This window comes from Cyanistes caeruleus, chromosome 33, assembly GCF_971803275.1.
Source record: "Cyanistes caeruleus chromosome 33, bCyaCae1.hap1.1, whole genome shotgun sequence".
Classification (NCBI taxonomy): Eukaryota; Metazoa; Chordata; class Aves; order Passeriformes; family Paridae; genus Cyanistes; species Cyanistes caeruleus.
Window position 1 is genome coordinate 325,051 of NC_141734.1, and position 24,857 is coordinate 349,907.

General features: G+C 48.9%; 1 long non-coding RNA gene and 2 gene segments (V, D, J or C); 2 read left to right on the forward strand and 1 right to left on the reverse strand.

The window, feature by feature from the left end:
- Nucleotides 1-1,626: 1,626 nt before the first annotated feature.
- LOC111945319 (Ig alpha chain C region-like) lies at nucleotides 1,627-6,827 on the reverse strand. The segment is given in 4 exon segments: nucleotides 1,627-2,210; nucleotides 4,115-4,435; nucleotides 5,466-5,795; nucleotides 6,497-6,827. Coding segments are annotated over 4 exon segments (1,362 nt in total).
- Nucleotides 6,828-17,356: 10,529 nt separating this feature from the next.
- On the forward strand, nucleotides 17,357-19,443 carry LOC147647807 (uncharacterized). Its single transcript, XR_015281339.1, has 3 exons — nucleotides 17,357-17,423; nucleotides 17,521-17,589; nucleotides 19,278-19,443. It is a non-coding gene; the product is annotated as an uncharacterized LOC147647807 (long non-coding RNA).
- Nucleotides 19,444-19,506: 63 nt separating this feature from the next.
- LOC111943548 (Ig mu chain C region-like) lies at nucleotides 19,507-24,278 on the forward strand. The segment is given in 4 exon segments: nucleotides 19,507-19,514; nucleotides 19,562-19,764; nucleotides 21,864-22,187; nucleotides 23,920-24,278. Coding segments are annotated over 4 exon segments (894 nt in total).
- The last annotated feature ends 579 nt before the right edge of the window (nucleotides 24,279-24,857 follow it).

The following is a 24,857-nucleotide window of genomic DNA, read 5'->3' on the forward strand; positions in this document are numbered from 1 at the left end:
AAATTCTGGGAATCTCTCTTCTAAAATTAGCATTTTCCTCCTAAAATCCACGGATTTTGCCCCAAATCTACATTTTCCTTCTAAAATCCACCATTTTTGTCCTGAAATCCACGGATTTCACCCCAAATCCACATTTTCCTCCAAAAATCCACATTTCACTCCCAAAATCCGCATTTTTCACCCCAAATCCGCATTACCCTCTGGGAAAAAGAAATAACCACCAAAATCAAATTTAGGTTTGTTCAAATCTCACTTTATTCGCGAAAATCCGCGAAAATTCACAAAAATGCTCAGAAAATTCCAGAAAATTTGCGAAAAATTCCAGAAAATTCCAGAAAATTCCCAGAAAATCCCAGAAAAATTCACATAAAATCACGGAAAATTCCAGAAATTTCCAGAAAATTCCCGGTTAATAGCAGACGAGGTTGGAGTCGGCCAGCACCACCGAGACGTTGACGCCGGCCGGCCGCGCCGCCGTCCTGTCCAGGCTCCTCTGGATGAACCTCACGGCGCCCCTCAAATCCACGGGTTTCACCCCAAAATCTGCTTTTTCCCGCCTGAAATCCGCGTTTTCATCCAAAAATCCGCGTTTTCCTCCTAAAATCTGGGAATTTCACCCCAAATCTGTGTTTTCCGTCTAAAATCCGCGTTTTCGTCCAATAATCCACGGTTTCGTCCAATAATCCACACTTTCTTCCTAAAATCCATGGATTTCAACCCAAATCCACGTTTTCCTCCAAAACCCCACTTTTTCCTCCTGAAATCCACCTTTTTCCCCTAAAATCTGCTTTTAACTCCTAAAATCCATGGATTTCACCCCAAACCCACTTCTTCCTCCAAAAATACACATTTCACCCCCAAAATCCCCATTTTTCACCCCGAATCCGCCATTTCCCCGGGAAACAAAATCTCCAAAACCCGCATTTCGATTTCTCCAAATCTGATTTTATTGATGAAAATTCGCGAAAATTCACCAAAAAATCTCGCGAAAATTCACAAAAATTAGCAAAAAACCCCAGAGAATTCCAGAAAAATACCAGAAAATTCTAGAAAAATCGCGAAAATTCCAGAAAAATCCCGGAAAATTCCAGAAAACTCCAGAAAATTCCCAGTTAATAGCAGACGAGGTCGGAGTCGGCCAGCACCACCGAGACGTTGACGCTGGCCGGCCGCGCCGCCGTCCTGTCCAGGCTCCTCTGGATGAACTTCACGGCGCCCCTCAAATCCACGGGTTTCACCCCAAAATCTGCTTTTTCCCGCCTGAAATCCGCGTTTTCATCCAAAAATCCGCGTTTTCCTCCTAAAATCTGGGATTTTCACCCCAAATCTGTGTTTTCCGTCTAAAATCCGCGTTTTCGTCCAATAATCCACGGTTTCGTCCAATAATCCACACTTTCTTCCTAAAATCCATGGATTTCAACCCAAATCCACGTTTTCCTCCAAAAATCCACTTTTTCCTCCTGAAATCCACCTTTTTCCCCTAAAATCTGCTTTTAACCCCTAAAATCCATGGATTTCACCCCAAACCCACTTCTTCCTCCAAAAATACACATTTCACCCCCAAAATCCCCATTTTTCACCCCGAATCCGCCATTTCCCCGGGAAACAAAATCTCCAAAACCCGCATTTCGATTTCTCCAAATCTGATTTTATTGATGAAAATTCGCGAAAATTCACCAAAAAATCTCGCGAAAATTCACAAAAATTAGCAAAAAACCCCAGAAAATTCCAGAAAAATACCAGAAAATTCTAGAAAAATCGCGAAAATTCCAGAAAAATCCCGGAAAATTCCAGAAAACTCCAGAAAATTCCCAGTTAATAGCAGACGAGGTCGGAGTCGGCCAGCACCACCGAGACGTTGACGCTGGCCGGCCGCGCCGCCGTCCTGTCCAGGCTCCTCTGGATGAACTTCACGGCCGCGCCGTCGTGCCCCACCACGCAGGTGAAGACGTCGCCGCGCCGCCACTGCTCCACCGGCACCGACAGCTTGGAGTAGAGCGAGAAGGTTCCGGAAGCGCCGGCGTCCGGCTCCGGGCCCAGCAGGGAGTAGTCGCGGGGGTCCAGGGGGGCGTCCTGGCGGGTCCAGGTGAGGAGGATGTCCCGGGGGAAGAAGCCGCTGGCCAGGCAGGTCAAGGTGGCCGTCTCGGCCAGCGCCAGCTCTTCCGGGGGCGGAGGGAAGACGAAGACCTTGGGGGCCACGGCGGGGGCGCCTGCGAGGGGGTGGGGAGGGGGGGGAAAAGAGGTGTCGGGGAGAGGAAACCATTTCCGGTTGGGAGAACCAATCCCAGTTCAGTTCCCAGCTTGGAGAAACCATTTCCGGTTGGGAGAAACCATTTCCGGTTGGGTGTCCCAGCTGGGAGAACCAATCCCAGTTAAGTTCCCAGCTGGGAAAACCAATCCCAGTTCAATTCCCAGTTGGGAAAAACCATTTGCGGTTGGGAGAAACCATTTCCGGTTGGGGAAAACCAATCCCGGTTGGGTTCCCAGTTGAAGAAACCATTCCCAGTTGGGAAAAACCATTCCTAGTTGGGTCTCCCAGTTGGGAGAGCCAATCCCAGTTAAGTTCCCAGCTGGGAAAAACCATTTCCGGTTGGGATAAACCATTCCCAGTTGGGATGAGCCAATCCCAGTTGGGATAAACCATTCCCAGTTGGGTTCCCAGTTGAGTTCCCAGTTGGGTTCACCATTCCCAGTTGGGAAAACCAATCCCAGTTGGGTTCCCCAGTTGAAGAAACCATTTCCGGTTGGGAAAAACCATTTCCGGTTGGGTGTCCCAGTTATACTCACCATTCCCAGTTGAATAAACCATTCCCAGATGGGAAAAACCATTTCCGGTTGGGAAAAACCATTCCCAGTTCAGTCTCCCAGTTAACTCCACCATTCCCAGTTGGGAAAAACCATTTCCAGTTGGGTTCCCAATTGAAGAAACCATTTCCGGTTGGGAAAAACTAATCCGAGTTGGGAAAACCATTCCCAGTTGGAATAAACCATTCCCAATTGGGATAAACCATTCCCAGTTGGGATAAACCATTCCCAGTTGGGTCTCCCAGTTGGATCCCAGTTGACTTCACCATTCCCAGTTGGGAAAAACCAATCCCAGTTGAGTTCCCAGTTGAAGAAACCATTTCCGGTTGGGAAAAACTAATCCCAGTTGGGATAAACCATTCCCAGTTGGAATAAACCATTCCCAGTTGGGATAATCCATTCCCAATTGGGATAAACCATTCCCAGTTGGGATAAATCATTTCCAGTTGGGATAAACCATTCCCAGTTGGGATAAACCATTCCCAGTTGGGATAAATCATTCCCAGTTGGGATAAACCATTCCCAGTTGGGATAAACCATTCCCAGTTGGGAAACACCATTTCCGGTTGGGAAAAACCATTCCCAGTTGGGTCTCCCAGTATGGACCAGTTGGGTCTCCAGCTCCAAAACTGGGAATTCCCACCCCAAAATTGGGAATTTTGACTCCAAAATCCGGAATTTCGACGCCAAAACCACGAAATCACCGCCCCAAACCCGGGAATAAACTTCTCCAAATTCCCCGAAATCTCCTGAAATTTCCACGGGAAAAAAAACCCAAAAAGCAAAAAAAAACCTCAAAAAAATCCCTATAAAATTCCTATAAAATCCCAATAAAATCCCCCCTAAAAATCGCAATAAAACCTGAAAAAATCCCAATAATAATCCCAATAAAACCCCAAAAAAATCCCAATAAAACCCCAATAAAATCCACCCAAATCCTCATAAAATGTCTATAAAAACCCCTAAAAAACCCAAAAAAAACCCCGAAAAAACCCTCTAAAAATATCCCCCCAAAAACCTCTAAAAATTCACAAAAAATCCCAATAAAACCCTAAAAAACCCCCCAAAAAATCCCCATAAATCCCCATAAAATCTCTATAAAAACCCTTTAAAAACCCCCCAAAAAACCCAAAAAAAACCTCTAAAAAAATCTCAAAAAATTCACAAAAAATCTCTATAAAACCCCCAAAAAATCACGATAAAACCCCCCAAAAAATCTCAAAAAATTCACAAAAAATCCCAAAAAACCCCCCAAAAAATCCCAAAAAATCCCAAAAACCCCCGAATTCCCCCCAAAACCCTCACTGACCCGTGTCCTTCCGGATGGTTCCGACCATGGCCGTGGGCCCCAGCTCCTCGGCGGTGACGGTGCAGGTGAAGGTGTCGCCCGAGTTCCAATCCTCGGCGCAGATCCCCAGGTGGCTCTGCACCTCGTAGAAGCCGTTGGGGAGTTTCTGGGCGGGGTCGGAAGTGGCCACGCCCAGGGCCCCGCCCGAGGAGCGGCTCCAGGTGAATTTGGGCTCCGGGGATTTCAGGTTGGTGGCCACGCAGGTGATGTTGGGCGTGGTGGACAGGTAGAGGTCCAGGAGGGAGGGAGGGAGGAGGGAGATGGAAGGGGAGGGACGGGAAGCTGGGAGAAGAGAAGATTCGGGTGAAAAAACGGGGATTTTGGGAAAAAGTTTGGGGTTTTTAGGTGGAAAAATGAGATTTTTAGGTGGAAAAATGAGTTTTGATTGGAAAAAATGGGATTTCAGTTAATAAATGGCATTTTTGGGAAAAAAATGGAATTTTTGGTGAGAAAATGGGATTTTTAGGTGAAAAAATGGGGTTTTTAGGGGAGAAAAATGGGGTTTGGAGAAAGAGAAAATTCGGGTGAAAAAATGGGGATTTTGGGAAAAAATTGGGGTTTTTAAGTGAAAAAATGGGAGTTTTTGCTGAAAAATTTGGGATTTTTAGGAGGAAAATGAGATTTTTAGGGAAGAAAAATGGGGTTTGGTTGAAAGTGGATTTGGGTTAAAGAATGGCATTTTTGGGGAAAAAATTGGAATTTTTAGGTGGAAAAATGAGATTTTTAGGTGGAAAAATGGGATTTTTGGAGAAGAAAAATGGTGTTTGGGGAAAGAAAAAATTTGGGCAAAAAAAAGGAGATTTTTTTTTTTCCAAAAAAAAAAGTCTAAATTTCCTCCAAAAAACCTCCAAATTTCACCAAATTTCTTCCAAAAAGTTCTCAAAAATTCACTGAATTCCACCCAAAAAAATCTCAAAATTTCGCAGAATTTCCTCAAAAAAAATCCCCAAAAATTCACAAAAAAATCCCAAAAAAACCCCCAAAAAATCCCCAAAAATTCCCAAAAAATCCCCCCAAAAATTCCCAAAAAATGCCCCCAAAATTCCCCAAAATTCCCCAAAAATTCCCCCAAAATTCCCCAAAATCCCCCCAAAATTCAAAAAAAATCCCCCAAAAAATCCCAAAAAATCCCCCAAAAAATCCCCCAAAATTCCAAAAAAAATCCCCAAAAATTCCCAAAAAATCCTCAAAAAATCCCCAAAAATTCTCAAAAAAATTCCCCAAAAAATCCCAAAAAATCCCAAAAAATCTCAAAAAAATTCCCCAAAAATTCCCCAAAAATTCCCAAAAGTTCCCCCCAAAAAATCCCTACCTTTGCAGAAGGTGCTGATGGAGGCGTTGCGGGGCGTGGCCAGCTGGGCGTGGCCCGCCTGGCAGGTGAAGGTGGCTCCCGCATCCCACAATTCCCGGCTGACGTTGACGCGGCCGCTCAGCGTCACCTCCCCGGCCCCGCCCTCCTCGCAGGTGGAGAGCTCCGCCTCCATCTCGGCGACGTCACCGTTGACAAACCAGGTGAGGGTGGCCTCGTCGGAGCCCCGCCCCCTCACCTGGCAGAGGAGGAGCACCTGGGGCAGCTCCAGGTGGGACAGCTGGGGGTCGCTCAGGAGGGAGACGGAGAAATCCACGAGAGGGCGGGGGCAGCCTGTGTGGGGGGAGGGGACAGGTGAGGTGAGGAAAATATCCTGGACAGGTATCCCAAAAAATCCCAGACAGGTGTTCCCCAAAATGCCCCAAAATCCCAAATTTTAACCCAAATTTTAACCCAATTTTAACCCAAAATCCCCAATTTTCACCCAAATTTTCCCGATTTTAACCCAAATCCCCCAATTTTAACCCAAATTTCCCCAATTTTCACTCCAAATCCCCAATTTTAACCCCAAAATCCTAAATTTTAATCCAAAATACCGAAATTTGACCCCAAATCCCGAATTTTAACCCAAAATCTCCAATTTTCACCCCAAATCCCCAATTTTAACCCCAAATTCCCAATTTTCACCCCAAATCCCCAATTTTAACCCAAAATCCTGAATTTTAACCCAAATTCCCCTATTTTAACCCAAAATCCCCAACTTTAAACCAAAATCCCTAATTTTAACCCAAATTTCCCCAATTTTCACTCCAAATCCCCAATTTTCACCCAAAATCCTGAATTTTAACCCGAATTCCCTAATTTTGACCCAAATTTCCCCACTTTTCACCGAAAATCCCCAATTTTAACCCAAAATCCTGAATTTTAACCCGAATTTCCCCGATTTTCACTGAAAATCCCCAACTTTAACCCAAAATCCTGAATTTTAACCCAAAACCACCGATTTTTAACCCAAATTCCCAGGCTTTGCTCACCTTCCATGTCGATGCTGACGCTGCTCCCCCGATGCTCCGCCCGGCACCGGAAGTTCACTCCCTCGGCCTCGGCCACGCCCACCGTGACCCGGGAGCTGCGGCCGTAGCGGCCGGCGCCCATCAGCACTTCCTGGAACTCCCGGATGGCCCCGCCCTCGGCCACGCCCTCCCACGTGATCTCGGCCGGCGACGGGAAAAAACCGGAAGCCAGGCAGGCGAAGGTCACCTGATCCTCGCAGTCCTGGCAGGTGTAGAGCGGGAAAAGCACGGGGGAGCGGGCGGGCTCTGAGGGGGAGAGGGGGGGGTTAATTAGCATGAGTAGGGAGGCCACGCCCACATCCAGGGGGAAAAAATCCCGGTGGAAAACACCCAAAAAACGCCGGAAAAACCCCAAAAATCTGATTCAAGATGGCGGAAAATCGAGCCAAGATGGCCGACCGAGATGGCTGACCAAGATGGCCGACCAAGATGGCCGACCAAGATGGCTGACCAAGATGGACAACCAAGATGGCTGACCAAGATGGCCGACCAAGATGGCTGACCAAGATGGACAACCAAGATGGCTGACCAAGATGGCCGACCAAGATGGCTGACCAAGATGGCCGACCAAGATGGCTGACCAAGATGCCCGACAGCTCTACAGCAAAATGGCGGGAAAATACCAAGGGAGTGGGCGGGCTCTGAGGGGGAGAGGGGGGTAATTAGCATGAGAGAGGCCACGCCCACACCCGGGTTAAAAAAATCCCAATTAAAAACTCCCAAATTTGACCCAAAAAAACCCAAAACAATTTCGATTCAAAATGGCCGAAAATCCCCTCAAAAAAAAGGCAGGAAAACGCCGGGTGGGCGTGGCCTTTTTTTGGGCGGGAAACCCTCCTTAATTAGCATAACAAGCCACGCCCACGAACCCCCCAAAACCCCCGAAATTTCCCCGAAAAAACCTCAAAAACAACTCCAGGAAATTGCGGTTTTTTGACGAGGCCACGCCCCGTCTGGGAGTGACGTCATCGGTGACGTCACGGCGGCCACGCCCCCTCCCTCGGGCGAGCCTCAGGTGAGAGGAGCCGGATACAGGTGGGAGAATTTGGGGTGAATTTGGGAGATTTTGGGTCAAATTGGGGCGATTTTGGGTAAATTTGGGGTGATTTTGGTGATTTTTGAGCTTTTGGGTTCGGTTTTGGGGTGAATTTGGGAGATTTTGGGCAATTTAGGGCTATTTTGATGTTTTTTGAGTTTTTAAGTTCAGTTTTGGGGTGAATTTGGGCAATTTTGGGTCAAATTTGCGTTTTTTGAGATTTTAGACTCAGTTTTGGGGTGAATTTTGGAGATTTTGGGGCTTAAACTCGGTTTTAACAAAGCCACACCTGGTTCAGAATCACCTGAGAGGATTTGGGTTAAAAACCCCAAATTTTGGGTCAAATTAGTGCAATTTTGGGCAATTTTGGGCTTTTTTGGTGATTTTTGTGCTTTAGGCTCAGTTTTGGAGTGAATTTTGGAGATTTGGGGGCTTAAACTCGGTTTTAACAAATCCTCACCTGGTTCAGAATCACCTGAGAGGATTTGGGTTAAAAACCCCAAATTTTGGGTCAAATTTTGACAATTTTGCGCAATTTTTGGTGATTTTTGTGCTTTAGGCTCAGTTTTGGGGTGAATTTTGGAAATTTTGGGGTTTAAACTCGGTTTTAACAAAGCCACACCTGGTTCAGAATCACCTGAGAGGATTTGGGTTAAAAACCCCAATTTTTGGGGCAAATTTGGGCAAATTTGGGCAATTTTTGGTGATTTTTGTGCTTTAGGCTCAGTTTTGGGTTGAATTTTGGAGATTTTGGGGTTTAAACTCAGTTTTAATAAATCCTCACCTGGTCTGGGATCACCTGAGAAGATTTGGGTTAAAAACCCCAATTTTTGGGTCAAATTTTGACAATTTTGGGCAATTTTTGGTGATTTTTGTGCTTTAGGCTCAGTTTTGGGTTGAATTTTGGAGATTTTGGCATTTAAACTCAGTTTTAACAAATCCTCACCTGATCTGGGATCACCTGAGAAGATTTGGGTTAAAAACCCCAATTTTTGGGTCAAATTTTGACAATTTTGGGCAATTTTGGGCTTTTTTGGTGATTTTTGAGCTTTCAGGCTCAGTTTTGGGGTGAATTTGGGAGATTTGGGGGTTTAAACTCGGTTTTAACAAATCCTCACCTGGTTCAGAATCACCTGAGAAGATTTGGGTTAAAAACCCCAATTTTTGGGTCAAATTTTGACAATTTTGGGCAATTTTTGGTGATTTTTGTGCTTTAGGCTCAGTTTTGGGTTGAATTTTGGAGATTTTGGGGTTTAAACTCGGTTTAAACAAATCCTCACCTGGTCCGAGATCACCTGAGAAGATTTGAGGTAAAATTTCTGAATTTTGGGGTTTTTTGTTGAAATTTGGGCATTTCCGGTGTCTGGGCTCGGATTTGGGCTGAAATTGGGGATTTTTGGGATTTTGGGGCTGAATTTGGGGATTTTGGGGATTTTGAGGCTGAATTTGGGGGATTTGGGGTGAATTTTGGGCTGAATCTGGGAGATTTTGGGTGGATTTGGGGATTTTGGGTGGATTTGGGGATTTTGGGCTGAATTTGGGGGATTTTGGGCAAAATCTGGGAGATTTTTGGGTGGATTTTGGGAGTTTTGGGTTGAATTTGGGAGATTTTGGGATTTTGGGCTCAATTTTGTATTTTCGGGGCTGAATTTTGGGAGTTTTTAATTGAATTGGGGAATTTTGGGTTGAATTTGGGCAATTTTGGGGCTGAATTTGGGGATTTTTGGGCTGAATTTGGGAGATTTTGGGATTTTGGGGGAATTTTGGGATGAATTTGGGAGATTTTGGGGTGAATTTGGGGATTTTGGGAATTTTGGGGATTTTGGGGAATTTTGGGTTCAATTCTGGAATTTTGGATTGAATTTGGGGGATTTTGGGGGAATTTTTGGGTTGAATTTGGGCGATTTTCGGGGATTTGGGGGAATTTTGGGTTGAATTTGGGAATTTTGGGTTGAATTTGGGGGATTTTGGGATTTTGGGCTGAATTTTGGGCTGAATTTGGGGAATTTTTGGGAATTTGGGGGATTTTGGGTTCAATTTTGGAATTTTGGGTTGAATTTGGGGGATTTGGGGGAATTTAGGGGAATTTTGGGCTGAATTTTGGAATTTTGGGTTGAATTTGGGGGATTTTGGGCAAAATTTGGGGAGTTTGGGGATTTTTGGGTTGAATTTGGGGGATTTTGGGTTCAGTTTTGGAATTTTGGGCTGAATTTGGAATTTTGGGTTGAATTTGGGTTGAATTTGGGGGATTTTGGGGGGAATTTTTGGGTTGAATTTGGGCGATTTCAGGGCTGAATTTTTGGGAGTTTCCGGCTCCGTTTTGGGCTGAAAAATCCCGAATTTGGGGTCCCTCCCTGCCCTGAGCTCCCAGTTCGGACCAGTCAGAACCAGTTTAGACCAGTTTAAACCAGTTCAGACCAGTTTAAACCAGTCCAGACCAGTTCAGACCAGTCAGAACCAGTTTAGACCAGTTTAAACCAGTCCAGACCAGTTTAAACCAGTCCAGACCAGTTCAGACCAGTCAGAACCAGTTTAGACCAGTTTAAACCAGTCAGAACCAGTTTAAACCAGTCCAAACCAGTTTAAACCAGTCCAGACCAGTTCAGACCAGTCAGAACCAGTTTAAACCAGTCCAGACCAGTCAGAACCAGTTCAGACCAGCCCAAACCAGTTCAGACCAGTTTAAACCAGTTTAAACCAGTCAGAACCAGTCCCAGCTCCAGCATTCCCAGTTCAGACCAGTATAGACCAGTCCAGACCAGTCCAAACCAGTTCAAACCATTTCAGACCAGTCAGAACCAGTCGGAACCAGTTTAAACCAGTTTAGATCAGCCCAAACCGGTTTAGACCAGTCAGAACCAGTTTAAACCAGTCAGAACCAGTCAGAACCAGCCCAAACCAGTTCAGACCAGTTTAAACCAGTTCAGACCAGTCCCAGCTCCAGCATTCCCAGTCCAGACCAGTCCAAACCAGTTAGAACCAGTTTAGACCAGTCAGAACCAGTCGGAACCAGTTTAAACCAGTTTAGATCAGCCCAAACCGGTTTAGACCAGTCAGAACCAGTTTAAACCAGTCAGAACCAGTCAGAACCAGCCCAAACCAGTTCAGACCAGTTTAAACCAGTTCAGACCAGTCCCAGCTCCAGCATTCCCAGTCCAGACCAGTCCAAACCAGTTAGAACCAGTTTAGACCAGTCAGAACCAGTCAGAACCAGTCAGAACCAGTCAAATCCGGCTTAGACCAGTTCAGACCAGTCCAAACCAGTTTAGACCAGTTTAAACCAGTCAGAACCAGTCCAGACCAGTCAGAACCAGCCCAAGCCAGTTCAGACCAGTTTAAACCAGTTTAGACCAGTTCAGAACCAGTCCCAGCTCTGCCGTTCCCAGTTCAGACCAGTTTAAACCAGTCTGAACCAGTCCAAACCAGTTTAGACCAGTTCAGACCAGTCAGAACCAGTCAGAACCAGTCAGAACCAGTCCAGACCAGCCCAAACCAGTTTAGACCAGTTCAGGCCGGATCCCAGCCCCAGAATTCCCAGTCCAGACCAGTTCAAACCAGTCAGAACCAGTCCGGACCAGTCCGGACCGGTTTAAACCAGTCCAGACCAGTCAGAACCAGTCCAGACCAGCCCAAACCAGTTTAGACCAGTTTAAACCAGTCCAGACCAGTCCAAACCAGTTTAAACCAGTTTAGACCAGTTCAAACCAGTTTAGACCAGTTCAGGCCGGATCCCAGCCCCAGAATTCCCAGTCCAGACCAGTTCAAACCAGTCAGAACCAGTCCGGACCAGTTTAAACCAGTTCAGACCAGTCCAAACCAGTTTAGACCAGTTTAAACCAGTTCAGACCAGTCCAAACCAGTTTAAACCAGTTTAAACCGGTCTGAACCAGTCCAATCCAGTCCAAACCAGTCCAGACCAGTTTGGACCGGTCCCAGCTCCAAAATCCCCCAAATTTCCCCCAAAATTCCCCCAAATTCTCCAGAATTCCCCAAAATTCCCCAAATTTCCCCCAAAATCCCCCCCAAAATTCCCTGAAATTGGTGAAAATCGCCCCAAAATTCCCCAAATCCCCCCAAAATTCCCCAAAATATTCAAAAATCCCCAAATTTCCCTGAAAATTCTTAAAAATTCCCGAAATTCCCGGAAATTGCCCAAAATTGCCCAAAACCTCCCCAAAACTCCCCAAATTTCCCCCAAATTCCCAAAAATTCCCTGAAATTCCCCAAAATTCCCTGAAATTCTCTAAAATCCCCCAAAATGCCCCAAAATTCCCCCGAATTTCCAAAAATTCCCTGAAATTGCCCGAAATTCCCTGAAATTGCCCAAAATTGCCCAAAATTCCCTGAATTTCCCCCAAATCTCTCAAATTTCCCCCCAAATCCCCCAAAATTCCCAAAATTTTCCCCCAAATTCCCCAAAATCCCCAAAAATTCCCTGAAATTGCCCAAAATTCCCAAAATTTTCCCCAAAATCCCCCAAAATTCCCCAAAATTCCCTGAAATTGCCCAAAATCCCCCAAAATTCCCAGAATTCCCCCAAATTCCCGCCTTTACCCGCAGACGACGCCCCCCGCTGGACCGAAGCTCCCGATTGGCTCCCGGGCGGATCCGGCGGCTCCTGATTGGCTGCGGCCCCGGAAGGGGCGGGGCTTGGACCGGAAGAAGGGGGGGAAAAAAAACAAAAACGGAAATTTGGGATAAAAACGGGGGAAATCGGGAATTTTTTGGGGGGAGGAGGAAATTTGGGAGGAAAAGCTCAAAATTGGGAATTTTTGGGGAGGGAAATTTGGGGGAAAAAATGGTGAAAAAATGGGAATTTTGGGGGGAGGAAAATTGGGAAAGTAACGGTGAAAAAATGGGAATTTTGGAGAGGAAAATTGGGGTAAAAAGGGGAAAATTTGAATTTTTTTTTTGGAAAAATTTGGGATGAAGGGACGGGAAAAAAAGGGAATTTTGGGGGAGGAAATTTGGGATAAAACGGTGAAAAATTGGGAATTTTTGGGGGAGGAAATCTGGGATAAAATTTGAATTTTTGGGGGGAAAAATTTGGGATGAAACGGCCAAAAAACCACGAGAATTTTGGGGAGAAAAATTGGGAAAGAAACGGTGAAAAAATGGGAATTTTGGGGGAGGAAATTTGGGATAAAACGGTGAAAAAATTTGATTTTTTTTTGGAAAAATTTGGGATGAAGGGACGGAAAAAAAAAGGGAATTTTGGGGGAGGAAATTTGGGATAAAACGGTCAAAAATTGGGAATTTTTTGGGGTGAAAATTCCCAGATTCGGCCGCCGGGGGGAGCTCTGGGATTGGGTTTTGTTTTTTGGGGACCCCCCCCCCGAAAGGGGAAGTTGGGGGTGGGGGAGGGGCGGGAGGGGGGAGGGGAAAGGGAAGGGGTGGGGGAGGGGCAGCAGCCGGAGCCGCCGTGGGGCAGAAGGAGCCGAGAGTGGGGCAGGTGAGGAGGGGATGGGGGGGGGATCTGTGGGGCTGGGGGATCTGTGGGGCAGAGGAAGGATCTGTGGGGCAGATCCATGAGGCAGAGAAAGGATCTATGGGGCAGGAGAATCTATGGGGCAGATCTATGGGGCAGGAGAATCTATGGGGCAGATCTATGGGGCAGAGGAAGGATCTATGGGGCAGAGGAAGGATCTATGGGGCAGATTTATGGGGCAGGAGGATCTATGGGGCAGATCTGTGGGGCTGGGGGTTTTGGGGTCGCTATGGGGCAGAGAAAGGATCTGTGGGGCAGATCTATGGGGCAGAGGAAGGATTTATGGGGCAGATCTGTGGGGCAGAGGAAGGATCTATGGGGCAGATCTATGGGGCAGATCTATGGGGCAGAGGAAGGATCTATGGGGCAGATCTATGGGGCAGAGGAAGGATTTATGGGGCAGATCTGTGGGGCAGGAAGATCTATGGGGCAGGATGGGATCTGTGGGGCAGGAGGATCTATGGGGCAGGATGGGATCTATGGGGCAGGGGGTCCCTAAGCTGAACTGCAGGGTTCCTATAGAGTAGGGCGGTTGCTATGGGGCAGGGGATCTGTGGGGCAGGGGGATCTATGGGGCAGGGTCTCCCCAAGCTGTACTGTAGGGTCCCTATAGAGCAGGGGATCTATGGGGCAGGCGAGTCTATGGGGCAGGATGAGGTCCGTGGGGCAGGAGGTCCCTGAGCTCTACTGTAGGGTCCCTATAGAGTAGGGGGATCTGTGGGGCAGGATGGGATCTATGGGGCAGGGGGTCCCTGAGCTGTACTCTAGGGTTCCTATAGAGTAGGGGATCTATGGGGCAGGGGGATCTATAGGGCAGGATAGGATCTATGGGGCAGGGTTTCCCCAAGCTGTACTGTAGGGTCCCTATAGAGCAGGCGAGTCTATGGGGCAGGATGAGGTCCGTGGGGCAGGAGGTCCCTGAGCTCTACTGTAGGGTCCCTATAGAGTAGGGGGATCTATGGGGCAGGATGGGATCTATGGGGCAGGGTCTCCCTGAGCTGTACTGTAGGGTCCCTATAGAGCAGGGGATCTATGGGGCAGGGGATCTATGGGGCAGGATGGGATCTATGGGGCAGGGTGTCCCTGAGCTGTACTGTAGGGTCCCTATAGAGTAGGGGGATCTATGGGGCAGGGGGATCTATGGGGCAGGATGGGATCTATGGGGCAGGGGGTGCCTGAGCTGTACTGTAGGGTCCCTATAGAGTAGGGCGGTCGCTATTGGGCAGGGGATCTAGGGGGCAGGGATCGCTATGGGGCAGGGGATGCCCAAGCTGTGCTATAGGATCCCTATAGAGTAGGGCGGTCGCTATGGGGCAGGATGGGATCTGTGGGTCAGGGGATCTTTGGGGCAGGCGGACCTATGGGGCAAGGGGATCTGTGGGTCAGGGGGTCCCTAAGCTGCTCCTATGGGGCAGGGAATCCATGGGGCAAGGGGTCCTTGAGCTGTACTGTAGGGTCTCTATAGTGTAGGGGGATCTATGGGGCAGGGGGATCTATGGGGCAGGATGGGATCTATGGGGCAGGAGGTCCCTGAGCTGTACTGTAGGGTCTCTATAGAGTAGGGCGGTCGCTATGGGGCAGGGGATCTATGGGGCAGGGGGTGCCTGAGCTGTACTGTAGGGTCTCTATAGAGCAGGGGGATCTGTGGGGCAGGGATCGCTATGGGGCAGGGGGTGCCTGAGCTGTACTGTAGGGTCCCTATAGAGTAGGAGGGGTCGCTATGGGGCAGGATGGGATCTATGGGGCAGGGGGTCCCTGAGCTGTACTGTAGGGTCCCTATAGAGCAGGGGGATTTATGGGGCAGGGGATCTATGGGGCAGGGTCGCCCCAAGCTGTCCTGTAGGGTCTCTATAGAGCAGGGCGGTCACTATGGGGCAGGGATTGCTATGGGGCACGGTTCGCTATGGGGCAGGGTCGCCCCAAGCTGTGCTATAGGGTCCTTATAGAGCAGGAGATCTATGGGGCAGGAGGATCTATAGGGCAGGGGGGGTTTGCTATGGGGCAGGGGGGTTTGCTGTGGAGCAGGAGGATCTATGGGGCAGGGGGGTTTGCTATGGGGCAGGAGGATCTATGGGGCAGGAGGATGTATAGGGCAGGGGGGTTTGCTATGGGGCAGGAGGATCTATAGGGCAGGAGGATCTATAGAGCAGGAAGATCTATGGGGCAGGGGGGTTTGCTATAGGGCAGTGAGGATCTATAGGGCGGGAAGATCTATGGGGCAGGATGCGATCTGTGGGGCAGGAGGGTCCTTATAGGTTTCCTATGGGTCCGACTGGTTCCTATGGGGCAGGGGGGTCTCTGGAGGATTTTCTATGGGGCAGAATTTCCCTCTAAAATTTTCTATGGGGCAGGAAATTCCCTATAGGGTTTTCTATGGGGCAGAAGCTCCCTATAGGGCAGAGAGGTCTCTATGGGGTTCTCTATGGGGCAGAGCATTTTCTATGGGGCAGGAAATTTCCCACAGAATTTTCTATGGGGTAGAAGTTCCTCATAGCATTTTCTATGAGGCAGAGACACCCTATAGGGATTTCTATGGGGCAGAGGGGTCTCTATGGGGCAGAGGCTCCCTATAGAATTTTCTATGGGGCCGAGGGGTCTCTATGGGGCAGGAAATTCCCTCTAAAATTTTCTATGGGGCAGAAAATTCCCTATAGGTTTTCTATGGGGCAGAGACTTTCTATGGGGCAGGAATTCTTTCTGGAATTTTCTATGGGGCAGAGAAGTCTCTATGGGGTTTTCTATGGGGCAGAGCCATTTCTATGGGGCAGAAATCCCCTCTAGAATTTTCTATGGGGCAGGAAATTCCCTATAGGATTTTCTATGGGGCAGAGGGGTCTCTATGGGGTTTTCTATGGGGCAGAGTCATTTCTATGGGGCAGGAAATTCCCTATAGGGTTTTCTATAGGGCAGAGGATTTTCTATGGGGCAGGAGTTCCTTCTGGAATTTTCTATGGGGCAGAGAGGTCTCTATGGGGTTTTCTATGGGGCAGAGGATATTCTATGGGGCAGGAAATCCTTCTGGAATTTTCTATGGGGCAGAGAGGTCTCTATGGGGTTTTCTATGGGGCAGAGTCATTTCTATGGGGCAGGAATTCCTTCTGGAATTTTCTATGGGGCAGAGAAGTCTCTATGGGTTTTTCTATGGGGCAGAGGATATTCTATGGGGCAGGAATTCCTTCTGGAATTTTCTATGGGGCAGAGCCTTTTCTATGGGGCAGGAATTCCCCATGGGATTTTCTATGGGGCAGGAAATCCCCTCTGGAATTTTCCACCCCCCCAATTTTAACCCCTCCCCCTTTTTTCTCTCCCCTCCCCTCCCCCCCCCCACCTCAGTCCGCCCCTCCCCCCCCTCCCTCTCCGCCCTCACTTCCTGCGGCTCCGCCCCCCGGAAGAGCGTGGCCTGCCTGGCTTCCGGTTTCTTCCCCTCCCCCCTCACCCTCAGCTGGACCCCCTCCCCCACCCCCGGCCCCTCCCCCATCCCCCAGGTGCGAGCGGCTTCCGGAACTTTCCTCACCGGAAGTCGGCTGCCGATCCCGGAAGCGGCCACCGGAAGTTACCGCTGCAACTTCCGGCACGGAGCCACGGGGAAAACCGGAAGTGTGGAGGTGGCGGGTGAGTGGGGGAGGGGCGGGGAGGAGGGAAACTGAGGCAGGTTTGGGGGGTTTTGGGGTTTTTTGGGGTTTTTTGGGGGTTTTTGGGGTGAAATTCGTCAAAATTTGGGTTTTTTGAGGGTGAATTTGGTCCAAATTTGGGGTTTTTGGGGTTTGAGGTCACCAAAAATGAGAAAAATTTGGGATTTTCGGGTCCTAAAATTGAGCAAAAATTGGAATTTTTGGGGTCTTGGGTTGACCGAAATTTGGGATTTTTTGGGGGGTTTTTGAAGTTCTAAAATTGACCAAAATTTGGGATTTTTTGGGGGAATTTTTGGGTCCTGAAATTGAGCAAAAAATTTGGGATTTTTGGGGTTTTAAAATTGACCGAAATTTGGGATTTTTTTTTGATTTTTTGGGGTTTTTGAGGTCCCAAAATTTGGGATTTTTGGGGTCTTGAAATTGACCAAAAATCGGAATTTTTGGGGTCTTAAAATCGACCAAAATTTGAGATTTTTGGGGATTTTTTGGGTCCTAAATTTGACCAAAATTTGGGATTTTTGGGGTCCCCAAATTGACCAAAATTTGGAATTTTTCGCCCTCCGGGATCTCCAAAATCCCCCAAATCCCCCCAAAATCCATTTCGGGGGGAGGGGGCGTGGCCTTGACCCCGCCCCTCCCCCCACTTCCGGCCCCCTCCAGACCCCCAAGCTCCGCCCACCCCCGGGACCCCCAGCCCCGCCCCCACCTGGACCTCCCAAAGCTCCACCCCAGGTAGGTCCAAGCCCCGCCCACCCCCACCCCATAAAAGGAGATGGGGGCGTGGTCTTCTCCTTGACCCCACCCCCTTCAATGGTGGGAATCTCCATAGGCTCCGCCCACCCCGGGGGGCTCCGCCCTGAGCCCGGAAGGAGCTCGGGGGGCTCCACCCCCAGCCCAGGTAGGTCCCAAAAATCACCTGGGGTCACGCCCAGAATGGGGCGGGGCTGGGGTGGGCGGGGCCTTGGGGGGATCCAAAGGTGAGGTTCTCCAAGGTTCCTCCAAGGTTCCTCCAGGGTTCCTCCAGGGTTCCTCCAGGGTTCCTCAAAGGTTCCTCCAAGGTTCCTCCAGGGTTCCTCCAGGGTTCCTCCAAGGTTCCTCCAAGGTTCCGTTGAGGTTCCTCCAAGGTTCCTCAAAGGTTCCTCCAGGGTTCCTCAAAGGTTCCTCCAGAGTTCCTTAAAGGTTCCTCAAAGGTTCCTCCAGGGTTCCTCAAAGGTTCCTCCAGGGTTCCTCCAGGGTTCCTCCAAGGTTCCTCAAAGGTTCCTCCAAGGTTCCTCCAAGGTTCCTCCAAGGTTCCTCAAAGGTTCCTCCAAGGTTCCGTTGAGGTTCCTCCAAGGTTCCTCCAGGGTTCCTCCAAGGTTCCTCCAAGGTTCCTCCAAGGTTCCTCCAAGGTTCCTCCAGGGTTCCTCCAAGATTCCTCCAAGGTTCCTCCAGGGTTCCTCCAAGGTTCCTCAAAGGTTCCTCCAAGGTTCCTCCAGGGTTTCTCAAAGGTTCCTCAAAGGTTCCGTTGAGGTTCCTCCACGGTTCCTCCAGGGTTCCTCCAAGGTTCCTCAAAGGTTCCTCCAGGGTTCCTCCAGGGTTCCTCCAAGGTTCCTCCAAGGTTCCTCCAAGGTTCCTCCAGGGTTCCTCCAAGGTTCCTCCAAGGTTCCGTTGAGGTTCCTCCACGGTTCCTCCAGGGTTCCTCCAAGGTTCCTCCAGCCTTGAGGTTCTCCAGATCTGAGGTTCTCCAGGTCTGAGGTTCTCCAAAGTTGAGCTTCTCCAACCTCGAGGTTCTCCAACCTCCTCGAGGTCTCCGAACTTGAGCTTCTCCAGATCTGAGGTTCTCTAGAGCTGAGGTTCTCCAAAGTTGACCCAAAGTTGACCCAAAGTTGAGGTTCTCCAGCCTTCAGGTTCTCCAACCTTGAGGTTCTCCAGATCTGAGGTCTCCAACCCTGAGGGTCTCCAGACTTGACCCAACCTTGAGGTTCTCCAACCTCGAGGTTCTCCAAAGTTGAGGCTCTTCACCCTCCTTGAGGTTCTTGAACCTCGACGTTCTCCAACATTGACCCAACCTCGAGGTTCTTCAACATCGAGGTTCCTCCACCCTCAAGGTTCTCCAACCTCCTTGAGCTTCTCCAACCTTGAGGTTCTCCAACCTTGAGGTTCTCCAAATTTGAGGTTCTCCAACCTTGAGGTCCCTCAACCTTGAGGTTCTCCAACTTTGAGGTTCTCCAACTTTGAGGTCCCTCAACCTTGAGGTTCTCCAACTTTGAGGTCCCTCAACTTTGAGTTCTCCAACCTTGAGGTTCTCTAAAGTTGAGGTTCTCCAACCTTGAGGTTCTCCAACTTTGAGGTTCTCCAACCTTGAGGTTCTCCAACTTTGAGTTCTCCAACCTTGAGGTTCTCCAAATTTGACCTTCTCCAACTTTGAGCTTCTCCAACCTTGAGGTTCTCCAAATTTGAGGTTCTCCAACTTTGAGGTTCTCCAACTTTGAGGTTCTCCAACCTCCTTGAGGTTCTCCAACCTTGAGGTTCCTCTACCCCTGGAGGTCCCTCCACCTCGGGAGGTCCCACCCCACCCCTCGATCTCCTCCCCCCATCCCCCCCCAGGCACTTCCAGGCCTCTCCTCCCACCGGGCCGCGACCCCTCCGTGACCTCCACCACCACCACCACCACCCCCACCCCCTCCACCCCAGGTAGGTCCTTCAAACCCCGCCCACACCCCCGAGACCCCACCCCTTTCTCCATTACCTCACCGATGACATCATCACCTCCTCCCAGCAGTGACCGCCAAGGTCCACCCGCCCACCGTCGAGGTCTTCCAGACCTGTGGTGACCATGGATTGGTGGAGCTCCTCTGCCTGGTCGGTGGCTTCGCCCCGCCCACCCTCAGCCTCACCTGGTTGGTGGACGGGATCCCCCTGGTGGGCCACGCCCACACCGAGAAGGCCACGCCCGACCAGGCCCCAGGGACCTTCCGGGTGACCTCGCGCCTCAACGTCACCACGGCCGAGTGGAGGGAGCAGAGCTTCTCCTGCCAGGTGGAGCACGCGGCTTCCGGAAGCTTCCAGGAGGCGATGGCGCGCAGCTGTTCCGGTGAGGAGGGGTCTTCAGGGTCCTAAAACGACCAAAAATTGGGGTTTGGGGCCTTCAAAGTTCTTGAGAACTTCAGTTTGACCAAATTTTGAGGTTTTGGGGCCTTCAAGGTCCTAAAATGACCAAATTTTGGGGTTTGGGGCCTTCATAGTTCTTCATTTGACCAAATTTTGGGGTTTGGGGCCTTCAAAGTTCTTGAGAACTTCAATTTGACCAAAATTTTGGGGTTTTGGGGTCTTCAAAGTTCTTGAGAACTTCAGTTTGAACAAATTTTGGGGTTTTGGGGCCTTCAAGGTCCTAAAATGACCAAATTTTGGGGTTTGGGGACTTCAAAGTTCTTGAGAAATTCAGTTTGACCAAAATTTTGGGGTTTGGGATCCTCAAGAACCTGAATTTGACCAAATTTTGGGGTTTGGGGCCTTCAAAGTTCTTGAGAACTTCAGTTTGACCAAAATTTTGGGGTTTTGGGGTCTTCAAAGTTCTTGAGAACTTCAGTTTGAACAAATTTTGGGGTTTGGGGTCTTAAAGATCCTAAAATGACCAAAATTTGGGGTTTGGGGCCTTCAAAGTTCTTGAGAACTTCAGTTTGACCAAAATTTTGGGGTTTGGGATCCTCAAGAACCTGAATTTGACCAAATTTTGGGGTTTGGGGTCTTCAAGGTCCTAAAATGACCAAATTTTGGGGTTTGGGGCCTTCATAGTTCTTCATTTGACCAAAATTTGGGGTTTGGGGTCTTCAAAGTTCTTGAGAACTTCATTTTGAACAAAATGTTGGGGTTTTGGGGCCTTCAAATTTCTTGAGAACTTGAATTTGACCAAATTTTGGGGTTTTGGGGCCTTCAGGGTCCTAAAACGACCAAAAATTGGGGTTTGGGGCCTTCAAAGTTCTTGAGAACTTCAGTTTGACCAAAATTTTGGGGTTTTGGGGTCTTCAAAGTTCTTGAGAACTTCAGTTTGAACAAATTTTGGGGTTCTGGGGCCTTCAAAGTTCTTGAGAACTTGAATTTGACCAAATTTTGGGGTTTGGGGGTCTTCAAGGTCCTGAAATTGAGCAAAATTTGGGGTTTGGGGCCTTCAAAGTTCTTGAGAACTTCAGTTTGACCAAATTTTGGGGTTTTGGGGTCTTCAAGGTCCTGAAATTGAGCAAAATTTTGGGTTTGGGTTCTCCAACAGACCCAAACCCAACTCCAACCCCACTTTTGGGTTCTCCAAGACCCCGAATCCAACCCAAACTCAACTTTTGGGTTCTCCAAGATCTCAAACCCAACCCAAACCCAAATTTTGGGTTCTCCAAGACCTCAGCTCAAGTTCTGAGGTTCTCCAAGACCCCGAATCCAACCCAACCTCGAATTTTGGGTTCTCCGAGACCCCAAACCCAACTCCAACCCCACTTTTGGGTTCTCCAAGACCCCGAATCCAACCCAAACTCAACTTTTGAGGTTCTCCCATGATTCCAACCTCAAATTTTGGGTTCTCCAAGACCCCAAACCCAACTCCAACCCAAATTTTGGAGTCTCCAAGACCTCAACTCAAGTTCTGAGGTTCTCCAAGACCCCAAACCCAAACCCAACCTTGAATTTCGGATTCTCCAAGACCCCAAACCCAACTCCAACCCAACTTTTGGGTTCTCCCATGGTTCCAACCTCAAATTTTGGGTTCTCCAAGACCCCAAACCCAACCCAACCTTGAATTTTGGGTTCTCCAAGACCCCAAACTCAACCCAACCTCGAATTTTGGCTTCTCCAACCTCTCCAACCCCACTCAACTTCAAATTTTGGGTTCTCCAAGACCCCGAATCCAACCCAAACTCAACTTTTGAGGTTCTCCAAGACCCCGAATCCAACCCAAACTCAACTTTTGAAGTTCTCCAAGACCCCGAATCCAACCCAAACTCAACTTTTGGGTTCTCCAAGACCCCGAATCCAACCCAAACCCAAATTTTGGGTTCTCCAAGACCCCGAATCCAACCCAAACCCAAATTTTGGGTTCTCCAAGACCCCGAATCCAACCCAAACTCAACTTTTGAGGTTCTCCAAGACCTCCAACCCCAACCCAACTCAACCTCCGTCCTCTCCAACCCCCTCTCCTCTCTCCTCCAGCCCCCACCACCAGCCTGATCCGCACCTTCGTCCTCCCGCCGTCCCCCTCGGACCTCTACATCTCCCAGACCCCCAAGCTGCTGTGCCTGGTCACCAGCCTGCCCAGCGACGAGGGCCTGGCCGTCACCTGGAGCCGCGAGTCCGGCGGCCACCTCCAGCCGCCCCTCCCCCTGCGGGTCACGCCCCAGTTCAACGGGACCTTCTCGGCCACCAGCGAGCTGCCGCTGGCCGCCGGCGACTGGGAGAGCGGCGCCGCCTTCGTCTGCCGGGTCAGCCACGCCGAGCTGCCGGCGCCGCTGGAGAGGCGGCTGCAGAGGCGGCAAGGTAAGGGTTAAACCGGTTCGGGTGGGGTTTCTGAGTTTTACGGAATTTTCCCCAATTTTCCCCATTTTTTTCTGATTTTTTTTTCCGATTTTTTCCTGGTTTTTCCCCGATTTTTTTCTGAATTTTTCCCCCTTATTTTTTTTTTTTTTCCCGATTTTTCTTGAGTTTCTCCCAATTTTTCTCCTTTTTCCCCCAATTTTTCACCCAATTTTTTACCAAATTCCCCCAATTTTCCCCTAATTTTTCCCCCAATTTTTTCCTCAATTTCCCCCAATTTTTCCCCAATTTTTTACTAAATTCCCCCAATTTTACCCTAATTTTTCCCCCCAATTTTTCCCCAATTTTTTAACAAATTCCCCCAAATTTCCCCCCAAATTTTCCCCAATTTTGCCTCGGTTTCCCCCCAACAACCCCAATTTTTCCCCAATTTTTTCACAATTTTTTCCCAAATTTCCCCCAATTTTGCCTCAGTTTCCCCCCAATTGTGCCTCAGTTTCCCCCAATTTCCCCCCTAAAAACCCCAATTTTTCCCCAATTTCTCCCCAATTTTTCCCCAATTTTTTCTCAAATTCCCCAAATTTCCCCCCAGATTTTCCCCAATTGTGCCTCAGTTTCCTCCCAATTCTGCCTCAGTTTCCCCCAATTTCCCCCCTAAAAACCCCAATTTTTCCCCAATTTTTCCCCAATTTTTCCCCAATATTTTCCCCAATATTTTCCCAAATTCCCCCGTTTTTTCCCCAAATTTTCACCCCAATTCTGCCTCAGTTTCCCCCCAACTGTGCCTCAGTTTCTCCCCAATTGTGCCTCAGTTTCCCCCCAATTTCCCCCCCTAAAAACCCCAATTTTTCCCCAATTTTTCCCCAAATTTTCCCCAATTTTTCCCCAAATTGCCCCAAATTTCCCCCCAAATTTTCCCCCAATTGTGCCTCAGTTTCCCCCAATTGTGCCTCAGTTTCCCCCCAATTGTGCCTCAGTTTCCCCCCAATTTTCCCCATAAAAACCCCAATTTTTCCCCAATTTTTCCCAAATTCCCCTGTTTTTCCCCCAAATTTTCCCCCAATTGTGCCTCAGTTTCCCCCCAATTGTGCCTCAGTTTCCCCCAATTTCCCCCCTAAAAACCCCAATTTTTTTCTCAATTTTTCCCCCAATTTTGCCTCATTTTCCCCCCCAGTTGTGCCTCAGTTTCCCCCCAATTCTGCCTCAGTTTCCCCCCAATTGTGCCTCAGTTTCCCCCCAATTTTCCCCATAAAAACCCCGATTTTTCCCCAATTTTTCCCAAATTCCCGTTTTCCCCCCAAATTTTCCCCCAATTGTGCCTCAGTTTCCCCCCAACTGTGCCTCAGTTTCCCCCCAATTTCCCCCCCTAAAAACCCCAATTTTTCCCCAATTTTTCCCCAAATTTTCCCCAATTTTTCCCCAAATTCCCCCAAATTTTCCCCCAATTGTGCCTCAGTTTCCCCCAATTGTGCCTCAGTTTCCCCCCAATTTCCCCCCTAAAAACCCCAATTTTTCCCCGATTTTTCCCCAATTTTCCCCCCAATTGTGCCTCAGTTTCCCCTCAATTCTGCCTCAGTTTCCCCCCAATTCTACCTCAGTTTCCCCCCAATTTACCCCCCTAAAAACCCCAATTTTTCCCCGATTTTTCCCCAATTTTTCCCCAAAATCCCCAATTTTTCCCCCAAAATCCCCATTTTTAACACATTTTTCCCAAAACCCCCCTTTCTCCCCCCAGGAAAGCGCCTCCCCCCTTCCGTCTTCCTCCTCCCACCCCCCCCGGAGGAAATTTCCGGGCCCCGCCCCACCCTCAGCCTCACCTGCCTGGCCCGCGGCTTCTTCCCGGAAGCCATCGACATCCAATGGCACCGAGACGGCCACGCCCCTTCCTCTTCCGGCGGCCCCGCCAACCCGGAAGTGACGCCGTGGGAGCCGCGCCGGGAGCGGGGGGGGGAGGGGAGCTACTTCCTGTACAGTCGCCTGGAAGTGACGCGGGAGGAGTGGGAGGGCGGGGCCGCCTTCGTCTGCACCGTGGTGCACGAGGGGCTGCCCCTGCGCTTCCTGCAGCGCCGCATCTCCCGCCAGCCCGGTAATTAGCGGTAATTAGCGGTAATTAGCGGTGATTAGCGGTGATTAGCGCATTAAAGCTCTTTGTTTTGGCGAAAATCGGAGTTTTTTTGGTGAAATTTGGGTGGAAAATGGGGTTTTGGGGGTTTTTAGGGCCTGGGTTTGGGTTTGGGATCGGTTTTATTCATTAAAGATGGGTAATTAGGTTAATTAGTGGTAATTAGTTAATTAAGGGAATTTTTCTTGGTGAAAATTGGGGTTTTTTTGGTGAATTTTGGGTAAAAAATGGGATTTTGGGGCTTTTTTTTGGGTTTTGGGGCCTGGATTTGGGTTTGGGATCGGTTTTATTCATTAAAGATGGGTAATTAACTTAATTAGTGGTAATTAGTTAATTAAAAGTTCAATTTTTGGCAAAATCCGTAGTTTTTTTGGCGAAATTTGGGTAAAAAATGGGATTTTAGGAGGTAAATTTGGGGGTTTGGGGCCTGGATTTGGGTTCAGAATCAATTTCATTTATTAAAGACTGGTAATTAGGTTAATTAGTGGTAATTAGTGGTAATTAGCGGATTAAAGCTCTTTGTTTTGGCGAAAATCGGAGTTTTTTTGGTG